General features: G+C 38.9%; 2 protein-coding genes across 2 annotated transcripts; both read left to right on the top strand.

Annotated features, from left to right (window-relative positions):
- Positions 1-3956: 3956 nt before the first annotated feature.
- LOC131932531 (involucrin-like) lies at positions 3957-6178 on the top strand (the record flags this gene model as incomplete). The annotated part of the gene is made up of 2 exons (XM_059289449.1): positions 3957-4286; positions 4382-6178. Coding segments are annotated over 2 exons (2127 nt in total), but the record flags the coding sequence as incomplete, so codon positions are not given.
- Positions 6179-16245: 10067 nt separating this feature from the next.
- Positions 16246-17904, top strand: LOC131932530 (neuropeptide CCHamide-1 receptor-like). Its single transcript, XM_059289448.1, has one exon. The coding sequence runs from the start codon at positions 16256-16258 to the stop codon at positions 17834-17836; it is 1581 nt and encodes a 526-aa protein (XP_059145431.1). The 5' UTR covers positions 16246-16255; the 3' UTR covers positions 17837-17904.
- Positions 17905-19045: the final 1141 nt, after the last annotated feature.

Genomic DNA, 19045 nt, shown 5'->3' with positions numbered 1-19045 from the left:
TTATTGGACACGGGTCAGCGATATATAGGCTAACAGGTCACAAGATGGTCAAGAATTTCGTCGTGTATATACAGATTGGAATACAACATCACAGGCTAATCTAAACATGTTTATGTTATTTATTTATGTTATACAATAATTTTTCTTGACAAATTAATTTCCATATTGAACATTAAACAAACGTTAAAGAAGAACATAATAAAATAATTATTTTCTACAATTGTTTTTTTTTAATCAATATAATTTTACGGTTTCTAGAATACATTTTCTAGAACTTTCGCTCCATAACCAGAATCCAACCGATCAATATAGTCGTAAAGCATCAAGCGGTACACTGAAAATTAACTTTCAAATTAAGGAACGGAAACCCCCCCATGCCGTGCAGCAAATGACGAGGTAGTGAAACACAACTTATCTCCCCCATGACGTGGGTTCCCCGCCTTCTTCTCTACCCCCTCCCCCCACCCCCTCCCCAACCATGTCCACATCGTGCGATCGTATAATGGTTAATTCCATCCCAGTTTGGCTCGATTAAAGTGATCAATGTTAAATTAAATTCAATCAATGAAATCAGCAGGGGGCCGCGGCTGGAGTTGACGGCGTCGGTTCAAACAGTCGGGGCGCGTGCTTCTGTCTGTTTGTCTTGCTCCGCTGACGTCAAGGTACGAATTTTTTTTTTTTTTTTTTTTTTTTTTTTTGTACTGTTGGAGGCATTGTTTTACGGTGATTTGGTTTTCTGGCCAGTAAAAAAAAATAAAAATAAAGACCAATTTTTTTGCGTCTCTGCGTCTGCAATACATTGGCCATCCCAGTAAGTCACTGCGTGTTGTGTTGATGGCGTGTGTGTTTCCTGCGTTGTTGTGGTGGGATGAATAATCCTCAAACCTAGTGTGTCTGGGCAGCTCTTTCTCAAAACAACTTCAAACCTAATTACTTTTTCTGCGTGTGTCCATCGAAAAACACCATCATACCTAGTTTTCTACGCATCCATCAAACCTGGTTTTTCTGCGCATGTTAGTCTGAAAACTTCAGCAAATCTGACTTTTCTGCGTATGTCTGTCTGAAAACTTCATCAAATCTTACTTTTCTGCGTATGTCTGTCTGAAAACTTTAACAAATCTAGCTTTTCTGCGTATGTCTAACTGAAAACTTGAACAAATCTGACATTTCTGCGCATGTCTGTCTGAAAACTTCAGGAAATCTTACTTTTCTGCGTATGTCTGTCTGAAAACTTTAATAAATCTAGCTTTTCTGCGTATGTCTGTCTGAAAACTTCAGCAAATCTGACTTTTCTGCGCATGTCCGTCTTTTTACGCCCTTAAACATAGCTTTTCTGCGCATGTCCATCTGAAAACTTCCGCAAAACTAGCTTTTCTACGCATATCTATGTCCATCTTTTATGACCCTCAAACATAGCTTTTCTGCGCATGTCCATCTTAAAACGAACGCAAAACATAGCTTTTCTGCGCATGTCTATCTCTTAACACCATCAGACCTACATTTTCCGCGAACCTATAGAATTATTCCGGCGAACTTAATTTACGGTCCGTACCTACTGACCGGAAGTGGTCATTCGATTGGCGTTGGGCAAATTAATAAGACCGTGGCTGTCACCTTGAATTGTCTATTGCTTCCGGGTTAGCGGCCAACGCGTGCGGATGTGTGTGTGTGTGTGTGTACACGTGTGTGTGTGTGTGTGAGTGTGTGTGTGAGTGAGCAATGCGTGCGTATCTCTTATGGTCAGCCGTGAGTTCTGGTAGCCTGGAAAACAAGGAAATCGCAGGATCGATGAGGGTGGGGATAAAAAAAGTGTGATTTGTGGTTGTTGATCGAACGAGGTGGTTGGGTACTACTGCTGCGTCCCACGGTTGGGTCGTATCGAAGTTCTCTCCTAACTTGCCAGCATCAATACCGTACTTCTAGCCCAGACTCTAAAAAAAGTGAAAGATCCTCTTTAGACCTAGCGATCCATTAGAAAGAAGAGGTAGAGTTCATATGTTACTTGACCTCGGTATATTAAGGGAAGATGCGGTCAGCACTATACCCAGCCGCCTTTATTTTCCCCAACTTGAGTTAGGTACTAATCAGAGCTGGGTGAACTCAGGGATATTTTAATGACTTGGACCCGGATTCGAACTCTTTCGGGATAGCAGCCTAGCGCTCTACCGCTTAGGCCACGCCGTCCCATCAACCCAAACCCTGACACAAGTCTTATTCCAGAACTTGCCTAGACCCAACCCTTACCCATATTCTAACTTCAATTACTCATATTAGTAGAGATAATCTCTAAAAACTAATCTCTAAAACTAATCCTTATTATTTTTAACCCTTATCCTTATCAGTACTCTGAGCCTTATCCTAATCCTAATATCAATACCGACAATAAACTCTTCTACAATGCTGAATCGCTAAATCAGCTTTACTCTATCGCAAGGATATCATATCAAACTACGAAGCCGTGTTAACTTAGCTGTCCTGTCATATTGTGCTTGAGAAACCGTACAAGAAGTTCGGAGATCGGATAAAAATAGGTGTTGAGAGACAGCATGATAAGGATGTGAACTTGTATGCTGATCCCGTTACATGGACGTACTTAAACTGGAGTACACGAGACTGAAATTGTGATCTAGTGTCAAAGTTCAGAAGTCGGTTAAAAATAGATGCTGAAAGACAGCTTGTTAAGGATGTGAACTTGTATACAAGCACTGATCCCGTTACATGGAACTACTTAATTAAACCGGAGTACACAATTGTGAAATTGTGATCTAGAGCGAAAGTTAAATAGTCTTCTAAGTTTAAGCTGTAATAAGATTCATATATCTACGCCTATGATCCATGCACATGTACTATATTGCTAAAATAGTAATAATCCTACTCGTTTAAATCGGATGGTCTTTGGTGCAAATGAAGTTGAGTTCTACTCTTTATATGAACGGATAGTGAGGTCAACACTATGCCCAGCCGAGTATACTTTCCCCAAAATAAGTCAGGTACCCATCAGAGCGAGAAGAATTCTTTGACTCGATTCTAGATCCATAGCAGTAGTCATGTTCTGTTGAAATAAAGTTACAAGTACATTTAGTTTTACGGTAGTTATCAATATCATCAACATAAAATGATAATCAGTATATAAAATATTTTGCGTGTTACTTAAAAAAAAAACCTTTAGTTAAGTAAGTATCTAGATTCCGTACATTTTATGATTAACTTATGCCAAACTTTAGTAATGTAAGTAGCTAGCAGCAGTACCTTATGTATCTGACTTAAATAAAACTTAAGTAATGTTATGATGTACAGTTTGTCTAATCAATACACATCTTTACTCATGTAAAAGTAAAGTTCCCGTTTACTCGTGTAATGAACTAAATTCAGTACAGTTTATGTCTGAAATATGCTAAGCTTTACTGATATAGTGATCTAGATTCCGTTCATTTTGTGACTGACTTACATAAACCTCTGTTTTTTTGTAATGTAATAATCTAGATTTTATACATTTAGTGACTGACTTATCCAAAACTTCACTCTTGTAATGAACTAATATGAGGAAATTTTTCCTGACTGACATATTTGTGACTGAATTTATACAAACCCCTTGTAATGTAATGATCTACATTCCATACCTTTTTGTCTAAATTATACAAACCTTCACTCATGTAATGATCTAGATTCCGTACATTTTGTGTGTAAATTATCCAAACTTTCACTCATGTAATGATCTAGATCCCGTACATTTTGTGTGTAAATTAAACAAACCTTCACTCATGTAATGATCTAGATTCCGTACAGTTTTGACTGACTAATACAAACCACTAGTAAATTAATGATCTAGATTCCGTACATTGTGTGACTGACTTATACAAACCCCTAGTTATGTAATGATCTAGAACCTTCAGTGCCCCAGCGGTGTCTAGTCATGTGAGAGTGGGAATGTGACAAGATAATTCCACACGGATCAGCGACTAGAAGAAGACGTCTTGTTGCTACAGCGACTAGAAGAAGACGTCTTGTTGCTACAGCGACTAGAAGACGTCTTGTTGCTACAGCGACTAGAAGATGACGTCTTGTTGCTACAGCGACTAGAAGACGTCTTGTTGCTACAGCGACTAGAAGACGTCTTGTTGCTACAGCGACCTGAAGAAGACGTCTTGTTGCTACAGCGACTAGAAGACGTCTTGTTGCTACAGCGACTAGAAGACGTCTTGTTGCTACAGCGACTAGAAGATGACGTCTTGTTGCTACAGCGACTAGAAGATGACGTCTTGTTGCTACAGCGACCTGAAGATGACGTATTGTTGCTACAGCGACTAGAAGAAGACGTCTTGTTGCTACAGAAGAAGACGTCTTGTTGCTACAGCGACTAGAAGACGTCTTGTTGCTACAGCGACCTGAAGAAGACGTCTTGTTGCTACAGCGACTAGAAGATGACGTCTTGTTGCTACAGCGACCTGAAGATGACGTCTTGTTGCTACAGCGACCTGAAGATGACGTCTTGTTGCTACAGCGACCTGAAGAAGACGTCTTGTTGCTACAGCGACCTGAAGAAGACGTCTTGTTGCTACAGCGACTAGAAGATGACGTCTTGTTGCTACAGCGACTAGAAGACGTCTTGTTGCTACAGCGACCTGAAGAAGACGTCTTGTTGCTACAGCGACTAGAAGATGACGTCTTGTTGCTACAGCGACTAGAAGATGACGTCATGTTGCTACAGCGACTAGAAGATGACGTCTTGTTGCTACAGCGACTAGAAGATGACGTCATGTTGCTACAGCGACCTGAAGATGACGTCTTGTTGCTAAAGCGACCTGAAGAAGACGTCTTGTTGCTACAGCGACTAGAAGAAGACGTCTTGTTGCTACAGCGACTAGAAGAAGACGTCTTGTTGCTACAGCGACCTGAAGAAGACGTCTTGTTGCTACAGCGACTAGAAGATGACGTCTTGTTGCTACAGCGACTAGAAGAAGACGTCTTGTTGCTACAGCGACCTGAAGATGACGTCTTGTTTCTACAGCGACCTGAAGATGACGTCTTGTTGCTAAAGCGACCTGAAGAAGACGTCTTGTTGCTACAGCGACTAGAAGATGACGTCTTGTTGCTAAAGCGACCTGAAGAAGACGTCTTGTTGCTACAGCGACTAGAAGATGACGTCTTGTTGCTACAGCGACTAGAAGATGACGTCTTGTTGCTACAGCGACCTGAAGATGACGTCTTGTTTCTACAGCGACCTGAAGATGACGTCTTGTTGCTAAAGCGACCTGAAGAAGACGTCTTGTTGCTACAGCGACTAGAAGATGACGTCTTGTTGCTACAGCGACTTGAAGAAGACGTCTTGTTTCTACATCGACCAGAAGAAGACGTCTTGTTGCTACAGCGACTAGAAGATGACGTCTTGTTGCTACATCGACCAGAAGAAGACGTCTTGTTGCTACATCGACTAGAAGATGACGTCTTGTTGCTACAGCGACCTGAAGAAGACGTCTTGTTGCTACATCGACCAGAAGAAGACGTCTTGTTGCTACAGCGACTAGAAGATGACGTCTTGTTGCTACAGCGACTAGAAGACGTCTTGTTGCTACAGCGACTAGAAGAAGACGTCTTGTTGCTACAGCGACCTGAAGATGACGTCTTGTTGCTACAGCGAGTAGAAGATGACGTCTTGTTGCTACAGCGACCAGAAGAAGACGTCTTGTTGCTACAGCGACTAGAAGAAGACGTCTTGTTGCTACAGCGACTAGAAGATGACGTCTTGTTGCTACAGCGACTAGAAGACGTCTTGTTGCTACAGCGACTAGAAGAAGACGTCTTGTTGCTAAAGCGACCTGAAGAAGACGTCTTGTTGCTACAGCGACCAGAAGATGACGTCTTGTTGCTACAGCGACCAGAAGATGACGTCTTGTTGCTACAGCGACCTGAAGATGACGTCTTGTTGCTACAGCGACTAGAAGAAGACGTCTTGTTGCTACAGCGACTAGAAGAAGACGTCTTGTTGCTACAGCGACTAGAAGATGACGTCTTGTTGCTACAGCGACCTGAAGATGACGTCTTGTTGCTACAGCGACTAGAAGAAGACGTCTTGTTGCTACAGTCAGTGTCACGATCTGACAACGTCCATCATAATTATGAGATAGGGACGCTACTAGACCGGACTAAAATCGGCGACAAAAGCCGATTATGTAAATAGCTTATTATAAAGAAAAATATGAATTTAAAAAACCGGAATAAAATTTAAAAACTCGCGGTAAAACCCGGAATAAAATTTAAAATATAACAGTTAAAACCATAATAAAAAAAATACTAAGTACGAATTTTTTGTTAGGGTTTTTCTAACGTAATTTTAGATAAGAGACCATCTATAAAGTACTCGCAAACAATAGGTTTTTAAATAAAATATAATGTCTGTAATAATAGCGCTAAACATTTGTCTTTAGTTTTCATACCTCCCTCCTTTATAACCTAGTATGTAGTGTTTAACTACCGGCATTAGGTTAGTATTTCAAAGTGTTTTTCTTTGTATAGAAGAAGTATTTGATTTGTATTGTTACATGTATTTTCAGAATAATTTTTGTCTTATGATTTGAGCTACATTAACCTGATTGTTGTCCGTCTTAACACAGTTTGTCCTAAAATACTATATCATAAAGTAACAAAAGTGCTACATTTCTACACTTGATTCTAACTTCCCCCTCCCTACACTGTAGCCCTACTTAGATCTAGAAAATGTACCGCTATATATATATATATATATATATATATATATATATATATATATATATATATATATATATATATATATATATATATATATATATATATATATATATATATATATATATACACCTGCGCCACGACTTTTACGCAACTTTCAACATTTGAAATTTGAAAATATCGAACTGTAATTACACTACAGCTTTAGAAATATGACTTTCATAATATTCACGGCTTGTAACATTTCGAAAAATAACGGATACCATTTCATTCCTGTAACAACACAACTCACATTTCAAGAGAAACATTTTCTTTAAATTGTATTTGTAAGTGAAACCAAATCGATAGAAACTCCTCTAAGGATTTCTCATACACAAAGTGTGTCAGCTAATCTGAAACTGTTCTTGGCTGTTTTAAATATTTAACAACGTACATCTTTTACACGCACCTGTAAAATTATGTTGTCCATATTGACGATAGACATATCGATAAACAAATCCAAACTTATATCACAAATAATCACGATGTAAATATACTATCTGAAATGACGATAGGTTTATAAAAAAAATCAAATTTATGCGGTAAATAACCACGATAGTAAAGTTCTATTTTCAGATCAAACTATCCATAAAGCAGAGGACGTAGAGTTTATGTGTTTACACCTCAGGATATGAAGGGATGGTGTTGTGAGTACTATGCCCATCCGCCTTTATTTTTCTTCACGTGAGTTAGGTACCCATTAGAGCTGGATTGACTCGGGGACGCCCTGCCGACTTGAGTCCGAACCGAGATACGAACTGGAGAATTTTGGTTTATCAAGCTCGTGATCTACCACTCAACCACACCGTCTTAATAAATGACAATACGCTTATCAAAACAACCACAGTGCTTATAGTGTCCACAACGACCATATACCACAAATGACTGTAATTAACGTCTTTGTTTACATTATCAATAAACAATAGACATTTATCCAAGACAACACGATTGTGACCTATCTGCATAATTATCTACCCAATTACCATAGATTCAGGTTGCCATTTACAATCAGTTATCGTATTGCACGTCCGCTTACTTATCAGATTCAATTGGTTTTTTTAACCACCAAGATATTCAGTTCCCAAACGAGTTATCTCCCTGTAAAACCCACACAAAAAATATCGCTTCCCTCTCCCCAAATCCATTCCAATTTACCCCGTCCCTCTAACGTCTGTTGTGAGTTTGGAGCCCATACTAAATGCCAGATCTAGATTAACTGTTCAGCAAAATAAACACGTGCTTAAGCTATCAAGGGAAGTGGGGCATCCAGAATATATTTTTATATATTTTGCAAAACAAAACGTATACCATTTATAATAACAAGACTTTACTTGCACAAAAATATGAAAAGAAACTTTTTTTTTTGTAATTTATTACTAAAATCTATATCTAAATTAAATATAGGTTTTAGTGGTAAAACGTTATTTGCCTAATTTTGCTCAACGGATTTCACAAGCAACCGAAGTTTTTACTATTATTTCATAGAAGAAAACGATATCATAGCGCAATTTTATATTTTACTCTTCAGTATAACCTTTATGTATGATGAGATTTTTTTTTATCCATATTCACTCATCAGCGCCCCCCCCCCCCCGGTATTTCCATAACCCCAGATCAAAAAGTTATATGTCACTTGTCACACGTCACCCGTCACATGTACGTGTCAATCACGGTGACACGTCACAGAGTGTGACATCCTGCTGGCACTGCTGTGGTAACATTAATGCCCCCCCCCCTCATGTTTGCATTAGTTATTGATTTCACCAATGGGGCAGGTTTTTAACCTCTAATCATACAGCTTAAAGAAGAAGAAAAAAAAACAGGCCCGGCAAACAAACGAAACAAAACAAATAAAACATAGCTTTAATACAGAGTAATATAAAATTAATGTTTAATTCAGTATATCAAGCGTCGTCGTACCAGATTAGAAGAAAATCGAACAATTGTAAACCTTACGCAAATACAGAGTAAACACTTATAACCTTATATACCTAAATGTAATATCGTTAGTATACACATTGTGTTACATATATTTTAATACGCCAGATGGTATGATGTTTTTTATGTATGCAAAAACATGCAGCCTAAAGAATTAAATTTAAAAAATATAAAAAAAAGTCTTTTTTAAAAAATGTAAACGGTCTAAAATATAATAATATGCAATTTATTCTAAGGCTATTTAATAAATAATCCTATCAGTGTGTGAATATACTGTATGTACTCTATAATCACTATATAATAGTAATTTATTTTTTCAAAATTTTTATTTTAAAAACTTTTTTTTTTTTTTTAAACTTATGAAGGTTTTAGCAAAACATTTACGAACATACCTCTGTCGTACAATGGAAAGTTTAAACAAGCTTCACGGGTGTTAGAAAAAAAATTTAAGACGTTAAAGCTTTTTGAAAAATTAAATATATTAAAGAATAATAAATAAACTACAATCAATATTAAATTATACATAACATTCGCCTTATCTGCATTTATGTCCAACTAAATATTAAACAACTATTTACATTTCTTTTTTAATTACATAGAAATTATTATTTTAGCTAAATTAATAATAAACATTATTGACTATGTCCCTTTATTATTTTTTATAATTTATAAATGGGAAGTAACTATAACAAAAAATAGAATAAGCCACTTACAAAATCTAGAAAGTCTACTTTAAAAAAAAATGAGTAACAATTATAGCCTGCTTAGTAAAGTGGAGATTAAAGTAAAATATTACTTTTGGTTGTAAACGGTATACATTAACATACAATCGTGTAGTACATTTTTGACAATGTTAGCCTTACTTAACAAACAGATATATATATATATATATATATATATATATATATATATATATATATATATATATATATATATATAATATTTTGCACAATATATTTATTATCTTAATCATAATGAAAACAAAACAATGCAAATCTTGTATTGATGAATTAGTAAAAAAGGTAAAGATAATTAACAATAAATTTGATGAAATATTCTTATGTCTTCTTTTATAAGATGAAATAAAAATATAAGTTGCGAATAATCTTTGAAATCAAATCATACGAACTTTCTAATTAATTTAATGGATCTGTTTTCATTATTGGTCACATTTTCAGAGCAACTGCCAACTCACAAATATTTCAATAAGCATTTTATTTCATTGCAATCAGAGTTTACTATCAGCAAAGCTATTAAAATAAACTAGATTCCTGGCCCGTAATGTCTGAGTTTTAAACGGGTCTAAAAGAATAATAAATACCGGGAAGTAGATGAAAAATCATAAAATCCATGTCTACATTTTGTAATAAACATGTGAAGATAAAACAGGCGAATTCAACGTGAGATAGATTCATGATCACGTTTTTATTCCTTCTGAAATCCTGTTTATCTAGTGGAGTGAATTCTGCGATTAATTTCTGTGCACGTGCGACGTCTGAAGTGAGGGTGGGGGGGGGGGGGGGTAATTGCACAGGTGAATCGTACACCTGCTTAGGTAAATCAAATCTTACATCGGTAATCGTTTTGTAAAGGATAAAAAGTTATTTACTAAACGAGTTAGTGGTTGTAAATAAATACAACGCGTACCAGATAATCTAAAAAAATTATGTGGGTTGGGTTCGTCAAAGCAGTAAATCTAAAAATAATATTTGTCTTTCTTAAAGGGAAGATATTGAAAATACTTTGATGCTACTTTAGGTAATGAATTCCGAAATAATGTGTGTTGTGTCGGTTTAAGTCCCTTATAACTGTGACAGAAATATGTTTTCCTTAAAGCAGTTAATCCCCAAAAAACACTTGTTTTGTTTTCTTAAAATAATGAATTGAAATAAAGATATTTGTGTTTCTTGAAGCAGTAAATGTGCACATGTAATGTTTTGCGTCCTTTAAAACAAATATAAAAGGAATGTTTCTTCACTGAATTCATACATTTCAAAAGTGCATCTGTTAATGTAAACATAATTTTTGTTATAATATTGACAAACATTTTTGTAGTTTTAACAGTTAAGCCTTATTATTAGAAAATCGTAACCTCTCTTTAGCTTAAATTAGTACTCAGTGTTTTTTTATGTATAACTTTAAGGATGCTGTGTTTCGAGCAGGCTGATGTGCATGTTTGTAGATATTATTAAAGATCCGAACAGTATTAAAGTGAAGATTATATTCAGAAACCTCTCTACGACGTATTTCCCCAGTGGCATAGCGAGGTCGGGTGTCACCCGGTGCGGCACTTAATGGTGTTACCAAACCCCCCCCCCCCCCCACCCAGAGGCACAGCGACCCTTCCCGGGGACAAACTTTCAAATTTTCGATTAGCATCCCCCCCCTTCAAACTTTCGATTTGCACCCCCACCCCTCAAACTTTCGATTTGCACCCCCCCCCCCTCAAACTTTCGATTTGCATCCCCCCTCAAACTTCCGATTTGCAACCCCCATCAAGTTTTTCTCTATATATTTTGCTATTTTTTTTGCCTTGGTGTCACCCCCCCCTAAATGGTGTCACCCGATGCGGTCCGCCCCCTCCGCCCTCTCGCTACGCCTCTGTATTTCCCCTAATCATCTACATACAGGGACGGCGTGGTCAAGTGGTTAACCGCACGACTACTAACACAAAAGTCTCGAGTTTCAATCTTAGTCGGGAAGTCGCTGAGTCTACTGAGCGCTAATGGGTACCTGACTTAGGTTAGGGAAAGTAAAGGCATCAGGGCATAATGCTGGCCACAGTATTCTTTCATATGCCGATGCCAAATAAACACGTGAAATCTATCTCATCTGCTTTATATGATGTTAGGAAAAGTGGTTGTTTTACTTTGATCTCTGTAGTCATATGACGTCACCGGTGAAAAATGTCCATTTATATTTTATCCTAGGCAATTTCTTTACCCTAAGAACACTGAGTCTAAACATAACTATTCATTACAAATCTTAACTATCATGAAACGTAGACGTTTTCTAGACCTACCCTTACCACTGTGTCTTCTTCCAGGCATCTCTACTGTATGGTGGGGGGAAGGTTTGAACCAGAGCCCCCCCCCCCCCCCCAAAGAAAGTCAACTGCCCCCTTCCCCGAACGAAATGGAAATTTATATAGAAAATATATATGTTTACCAGTGTCGTCGTCGCACCCCCCCCCCCCGGAAAATTTAGTCCGCCCCCCCCCCCCCCAAATATAAAAATATCGAGTGCCTCCCCCCTCGGAGAAAAAAGTATGGAAAAAACACTGACCCTTACTAATACTCCCACAATGTCCTTAACAGTAACAAAAACCTTACTGTCCTTACATTAATCCGAATCAGTCTTTACTTATTGACGATAGTGTACACATAAATGATTTAATAAAAACCTTACTGTCCTTACCATTAATCCTAATCAGTCTTAACTTATAGATCACAGTGTACAAATAAAGGATGTAATTGATAAATTAAACCTAGGAATTTTTAAACAATGAAAGCTAGAAAAAAAAAACTAAGCCAAAAACATCCTTTCATGTATTTAAAACTTTTCGGAAAGATTTAGCGCTATTTCCTCAACAATTATTGTAGCGATGTTTTAAAATAATGAATCTTTTATCCAAAAGCTTTCAACATAATATTTTTTTAAAGCTTTACTAATGTAATGGGTAATTTTAAAACTCGAATTTTTTTTCTTGGACATTCGGCTTTACCTTCCGGAACAAAAAAAAAAATTCCTTCTATTTTCAACTGTAAATTTTAATATTTTTTTTAGTAAAACCGCACGAATTCGATCGATAAAATTATAAACAAATGGAATTATGGATCGTTAAATGTACTTGGATCTAGATCGCAGGGGAGTTTGAAAAGTGGAATTTAACATTTGCCTATCCCTGCAAATCTAGATTATTCATGGCTTCTAACGATTCAAAATCGATAGCACCTAACAATTATTGTAGCGATGTTTTAAAATAATGAATCTTTTATCCAAAAGCTTTCAACATAATATTTTTTTAAAGCTTTACTAATGTAATGGGTAATTTTAAAACTCGAATTTTTTTTCTTGGACATTCGGCTTTACCTTCCGGAACAAAAAAAAAATTCCTTCTATTTTCAACTGTAAATTTTAATATTTTTTTTAGTAAAACCGCACGAATTCGATCGATAAAATTATAAACAAATGGAATTATGGATTGTTAAATGTACTTGGATCTAGATCGCAGGGGAGTTTGAAAAGTGGAATTTAACATTTGCCTATCCCTGCAAATCTAGATTATTCATGGCTTCTAACGATTCAAAATCGATAGCACCTAACAATGAAATAATGACGAACCCCTTGTGATTAAAAATTGATTGCACTTACAATTAAATATTGATGGGTTTTAGCAATTAAAAATAGATGATCGCTTTTAATTAAATAATGTTGGTCCCTTATAGTGTTGATTATGTCCCTTAACAATTTAATACCGATGGCCAGAGTAATTAAATATAGTTGGCCTAAACTAGCAAATAAGTAAATATTGATGACCAAAACGCAAAGAAATATGCATGGACAAAAATAATAAGGGCTATCAAAATAAATTAAATTATTTATTGCCAGAAAACAAGTAAAATATGTCGGCCAAATAATTAAATATTGATAATCAGAAAAAGTGGAAATAAAATTCTAAAATGTATGTACATATTTAAACCCATATGCACCCAAACCCATATCACGGAAATACAATGTTGATGTCATGAGCACATAAAAACACATTCATGGCCATAAAGGCAATTAAACAACAATGGCCATACAATTAAGTGTAGAAAGGTCAAAGCCGGGGTCACGTGGCGTAATGAGGTTTTAACCCAACGACCAGGGATTAATTGTAAATTTAACCCACATCCCCCCCCCCCCTCCCCGGGGGGCGAGTGTTCTAGTATATTTGCATGATTTTATCCCCACGACGATCAGTATTTACAGCCCCACCCCCCGCCCCTAAGCTTAGAGTTTAAAGTTTTACTTGGAGCTAAATAGAATCGTTTTTAAGGACACATTGGGTGTTGGCTAGTTACATCCTCTTTTCAAGTTCGTGCCCAAGACACATTGAGCAGATGAAGTAGAGTTTATCTGTTTCATTGATCTCGGCATAGAGGTGGGTAGTGATTCAGTACAAACCCTGCTGACTTAGTTTACCTAACTTCAGTCAAGCACTTATCAGAATTGGGTGGCCTAATGGACGTTCTACAGACTTAAGCTGCTCGGGGTTTGAACTCGAGACAGCTTGTTTAGCACTCAGGCGCTCTACCACCCAACTATGCGGTCGCACAAGTTGAAAACAAACTTCGCAAACAAATATTCAAGTGCAATATCAATTCCTGTTATCCATATTTTTATTTTGCAATTTAACGGTGCTGCAATTTAGTTGTGTTCTTTTACTCCCCCCCTCACCATTAACATTTTGTTTAGTTTAATGTATAATTGTCCACTTTATACAAGCCACAATCTAATTGTCGCATTGTCAGGGAACATTACTTGTTATCGCTCACATAAACTACTTAGCTTTGAGATCAATACTGAGTTGCTTTAACGTATAGGCCTACGTCACGAGTGTAAAAAGTTGAAGGTTGAGATGGGTGGGGGCGGGGTGGGGTAGGGGTGTGGTCGAGAAATAGTGGGGAGAGGTAATTGGTTGGCAAAAACCGCAATTTTCATATAAGTATAATTAAAAGTAATTAAGTCAGGAATGTATTTTTTGACGGCGTAAGACGAATTTCATTACAACTACAGAATGGTGATCCGATTATATTGTATGAAAAAAATGTAGGTAAATGTATTGCTGAGTAATTTTGTTGTCAAATACATTTGTACAAAATAATAATCATAGAAATCGATACATATAAACGGAAATTTAGCTTAGTTTGATTTTTTAATGGAGGGGAAAAATGCAATATCAGTACTTAAACCGTTTACAGTAAGTTTACACATTTTTATCACAACGTCAAAGTATTGTCTGAGATTTAACAATATAAAACCCACATGCAACAAATATTCTTCTACTATCCAGCAAAGATATTCGTGTCAAGAGGTTTTAAAACATCTTTTTACTTATTAATCGATATTAGTATATCATCATCTCAAGACACATGGGGCCACCACAGAAAGCTCACTCCACTTTTGTAGGTCTCCTGCAATTTTCATGGCAGTCCCCAATGACAGTCCTGCCTCTGACAGCTGCTTCCTGGCAGTCCCCCATGACAGTCCTGCCTCTGCCAGCTGCTAACTAGCAGTCCCCCATGACAGTCCTGCCTCTGCCAGCTGCTAACTAGCAGTCCCCCATGACAGTCCTGCCTCTGCCAGCTGCTTCCTGGCAGTCCCCCATGACAGTCCTGCCTCTGCCAGCTGCTAACTAGCAGTCCCCCATGACAGTCCTGTCTCTGCCAGCTGCTAACTAGCAGTCCCCCATGACAGTCCTGCCTCTGCCAGCTGCTAACTAGCAGTCCCCCATGACAGTCCTGTCTCTGCCAGCTGCTAACTAGCAGTCCCCCATGACAGTCCTGTCTCTGCCAGCTGCTAACTAGCAGTCCCCCATGACAGTCCTGTCTCTGCCAGCTGCTAACTAGCAGTCCCCCATGACAGTCCTGTCTCTGCCAGCTGCTAACTAGCAGTCCCCCATGACAGTCCTTTCTCTGCCAGCTGCTTCCCTGCTGTGCGCCTCAACGTCTCTCTTGGTCTTCCCTGCTTTCTTTTCCTTGAGGCGTCCAGTTTAGCGCCATTCATGGGATATCACATACTAGCATATACTAAGCGTATGTAAGAACGTTAGAATGGGACTTTTGTATAATACAACTGCTGAGTTGAAGGCCCTGAGTTGGATCCCGTTTTGTTGGTAGAAAGTCCACTGTTAGAGAAAGCAACGGCGGCTGGGAATAATGCTGTCAACACTATCCATTTATATGGTCACAGAAACAGAGCAGTGTTTCTTCCAAATTTTTTTTGTCCCGGGGAGGGGGGGGGGGGGGAGAAGGAGGGCACTTGATATTTTCGGGGGGCGGGCTACATTTTCCGGGGGGGGGTGGCGGACACTAGTAAAAGTATATGTTTTCCTTATGAATTCCATATCATTCAAGGGGGGGGGGGGGGGGAGAAAGGGGGGGGGGGGGTAGGGGGGCGGTAGAAGATATGCCTGAAAAAAAAGGAGGGCACTTGATATTTTCGGGGGGCGTACTACATTTTCCGGGGGGGGGGGGGGGACGGACAGTAGTAAAAGTATATGTTTTCCTTATAAATTCCATATAGTTCAATGGGGGGGGGGGGGGGTAAGGGGGGGGGGGTGGTGTGGGGTAAAGGGGGGCGGTAGAGATATGCCTGGAAGAAACTCTGAAACAGAGGAACCCTACTTCGTCTGCCATATAAACCACCCTATTCGAAAGGGTAACGGTGTTATTATTAATTGATATATATATATATATATATATATATATATATATATATATATATATATATATATATATATATATATACATTTCATAAGTATTCATTTTAATGAAAATTTATTTTCAGAAACGGAATGGATTCGGGCGAGATGGACAACGTCTTCACGGCAGGCGATGGTTCCGAGAAGATGACCACTTACAACATCACCGGCGCCGCACTCACCAACAGCAGCGACAGGGGGATGAACTTCACAGACCTCTACGACTCCAAGCCGGAAGCCATTATCGTACCTTTCGTCTTCGCCGTCATCCTCATCGTCGGCGTCACGGGGAACCTTCTCCTCATCCTCTCCTTCGCGCGTCACAAAACCCTCTCGACGCCCCACAATGCACTAGTCGTCAACCTGGCTTCCGGTGATTTCATTTTCTTAATCGTGTCACTTCCGTTTAACTCGATGTGGTACACGCTCCCGTACTGGCCGTTTGGCTTGACGTTGTGTAAAGTCAGCCACTTCGCTGAAAACCTGGCTACCGGCGTGGTCATCACGACCTTGTCCGTGTTGAGTATTGAACGGTGCCTGATCGTTACCGGGAAGAAACTTTGGCGCCAGAAGAAGAAGGTACCAATCCTGATGACGATAAGTCTTTGGGTTGTCTCCGCCGTGATAGCGTTACCGAACCTGCTCTCTTCGAACATTGTGTACCATTCGATCAATAAACAAAACCCAATTTGTGATCTCTACGACGCGAACTGGGGCGAACTTTACAAAAAACTGCACGTTATTTTTAGATTCGTCTTGCTGTTTTGTCTCCCTTTGCTAGTCATCGCCGTGGCTTACACTATCATAGCCGCGCATTTACTTTTGAGTGCTTTCCCTTTGTCGAAGCGGACCGCCACAGCTAGCAAGCCTAAAAACTCGTCTGAGTTGAAACAACTCGTGTCGAAAAACACGGACGCCGTCGACGCGGCTGACGCTAACTCGAGTAAAAAACAAGGTAAAGACTCCAACGACGCCGGGAACTCTAAACACGCCGCGTCTTCAAAACCAGCGTCACAAAGTCACGACGAAAAATCTGGAAATTCCGGAACCGGAACTGAAATTTCCGAGAATAAGCAGACGACTTCACATCCCAATAGTTTCGTCTACACTGGCCCCATCCCGGAAAACGACACGCCCTACCAGAAAAAAGACAACGCCCACCCCCCGGAATCCAAAACGGAAACGATAAAAAAACCGCCAACGGAATCAACCTCGGTTCAAATCGCGAAAGAAACCACCCCGTTAAACCCGACCACGCAAGACCTCTCCGCGAAGCCTGCTCCCCCGGCTTCGCGGCAAACCACCATGCTGATGAAACGACGCCGGCTCGCGCTCACAGTCCTCATGCTCATCCTCGCCTTCGCCGTTTGCTGGACTCCAAGGCACATCTTCTTCCTCTGGTTCCACGTCATCCCCGGCGGCAACTACAACCACTTCTGGCACATCTTCAAAATCGTCGGCTTCTGCCTGTCATTCTCAAACTCCGCCGTCACCCCTGTCGTATTCTACGTCCTGGATTCCAAATACCGATCTTTCGTGCACCACGGGTTGTGCTGCCTGTGCATGAGACGATGCTCCCGGAAGGACCGTCCGGCCACGGAGACCGTCATCACCATGGGGGACCGAGACTACACGGCAACAATCGCCATGACGGACTTAAAATCTAAAGACAATGTCACTCAGCTATAGAATGATTCCTCGACCATAGCAATAGACTTATAGTAGTGGTAGATTCGATATGGCATTCAACTCTTACATTAAACCTGAAATATATATATATATATATATATATATATATATATATATATATATATATATATATATATATATATATATATATATATATATTTATGCCTCTGTATATATGCCTAAATATTTATATAATATATACCTATGAATATGTCTATATATGTGTATATTTGTGGTATATATGTGTATATATATATGGTATTAAGTTTTATATATATATATATATATATATATATATATATATACATATATATATCTGATGGTATTAAGTGTGGAGTTATAAAATAAGTGAATGATGTATATGTTTACATAAGCCATTGCGTTACCTACCTGCGCTCAGTCAAGCTGTCATATGGTATCTAGGTATCTAATCAAAGATAATATTTCTGACTTTAACCCTAACGTCGGTTATTGTTTTCAAAAACCGTATTAACTAATCTTACAGAAAACTTTAGACTAATTTTCTTCAGCGTTATAAGAAGTAATTATCGATTTTTTTTTTCTTTCTTATAAGATCGCTGTGAGGGTTCTATGCGGAAACGTATTAGGCTCGGGCGAGTAGCGTCATGAGGGTGTGTGTGTGTGGGGGAGGTGGGTGGAGGAAGGTGGGGACAGGTGGACGTTGTATGCGTTGGCGGTCCACACCCCCGTAAAAAATATTTAGAGGGTGGAGTCAAGTTGAAAAATTAAAATAGTATGGGGAGAACGGATGACATCAAACCAAAGAATGCAAATTGTTGGAGGGGGAGGAAGGAGGTGGGGGGGGGGGGGGGGGGGGGGGGGCGGGGGTTGATGCTCTCAATACGCGCACCGGGTGACACATGACCTAGTGACGCCACTGGCTCATAGTCTGGGCGATTGTCGAACTTGGGGGAAAGAAGACAAGTTAAGATTAATGGTCATTGATTTGGTTAGGTTTTCTACACAATTTTACAATGGTCGAAAAAAGAATTGTTAAGCTTCAATGTTTGAGAAATAGTTTTTTCGTATTTTTTCTTGTCGAACTTTTAGAAGGATTACGGTTGGGAATGAAAAGGCCAATGCTTTGAACAGGTAAAAGGTTACTCGTGAAATGTTTTATTCATCTGGTTTAGAGACAAAGTGGTCCAGCAGGAATGTATAACATTTCGCCCCCCCCCCCCCCCACCA

This window comes from Physella acuta, unplaced genomic scaffold (assembly GCF_028476545.2).
Source record: "Physella acuta isolate Inbredline_101_S28 unplaced genomic scaffold, ASM2847654v3 ptg002197l, whole genome shotgun sequence".
Lineage (NCBI taxonomy): Eukaryota > Metazoa > Mollusca > Gastropoda > Physidae > Physella > Physella acuta.
Note: the sequence above shows the minus strand (reverse complement) of the source record. Positions and strands in the feature narration are given on the sequence as shown.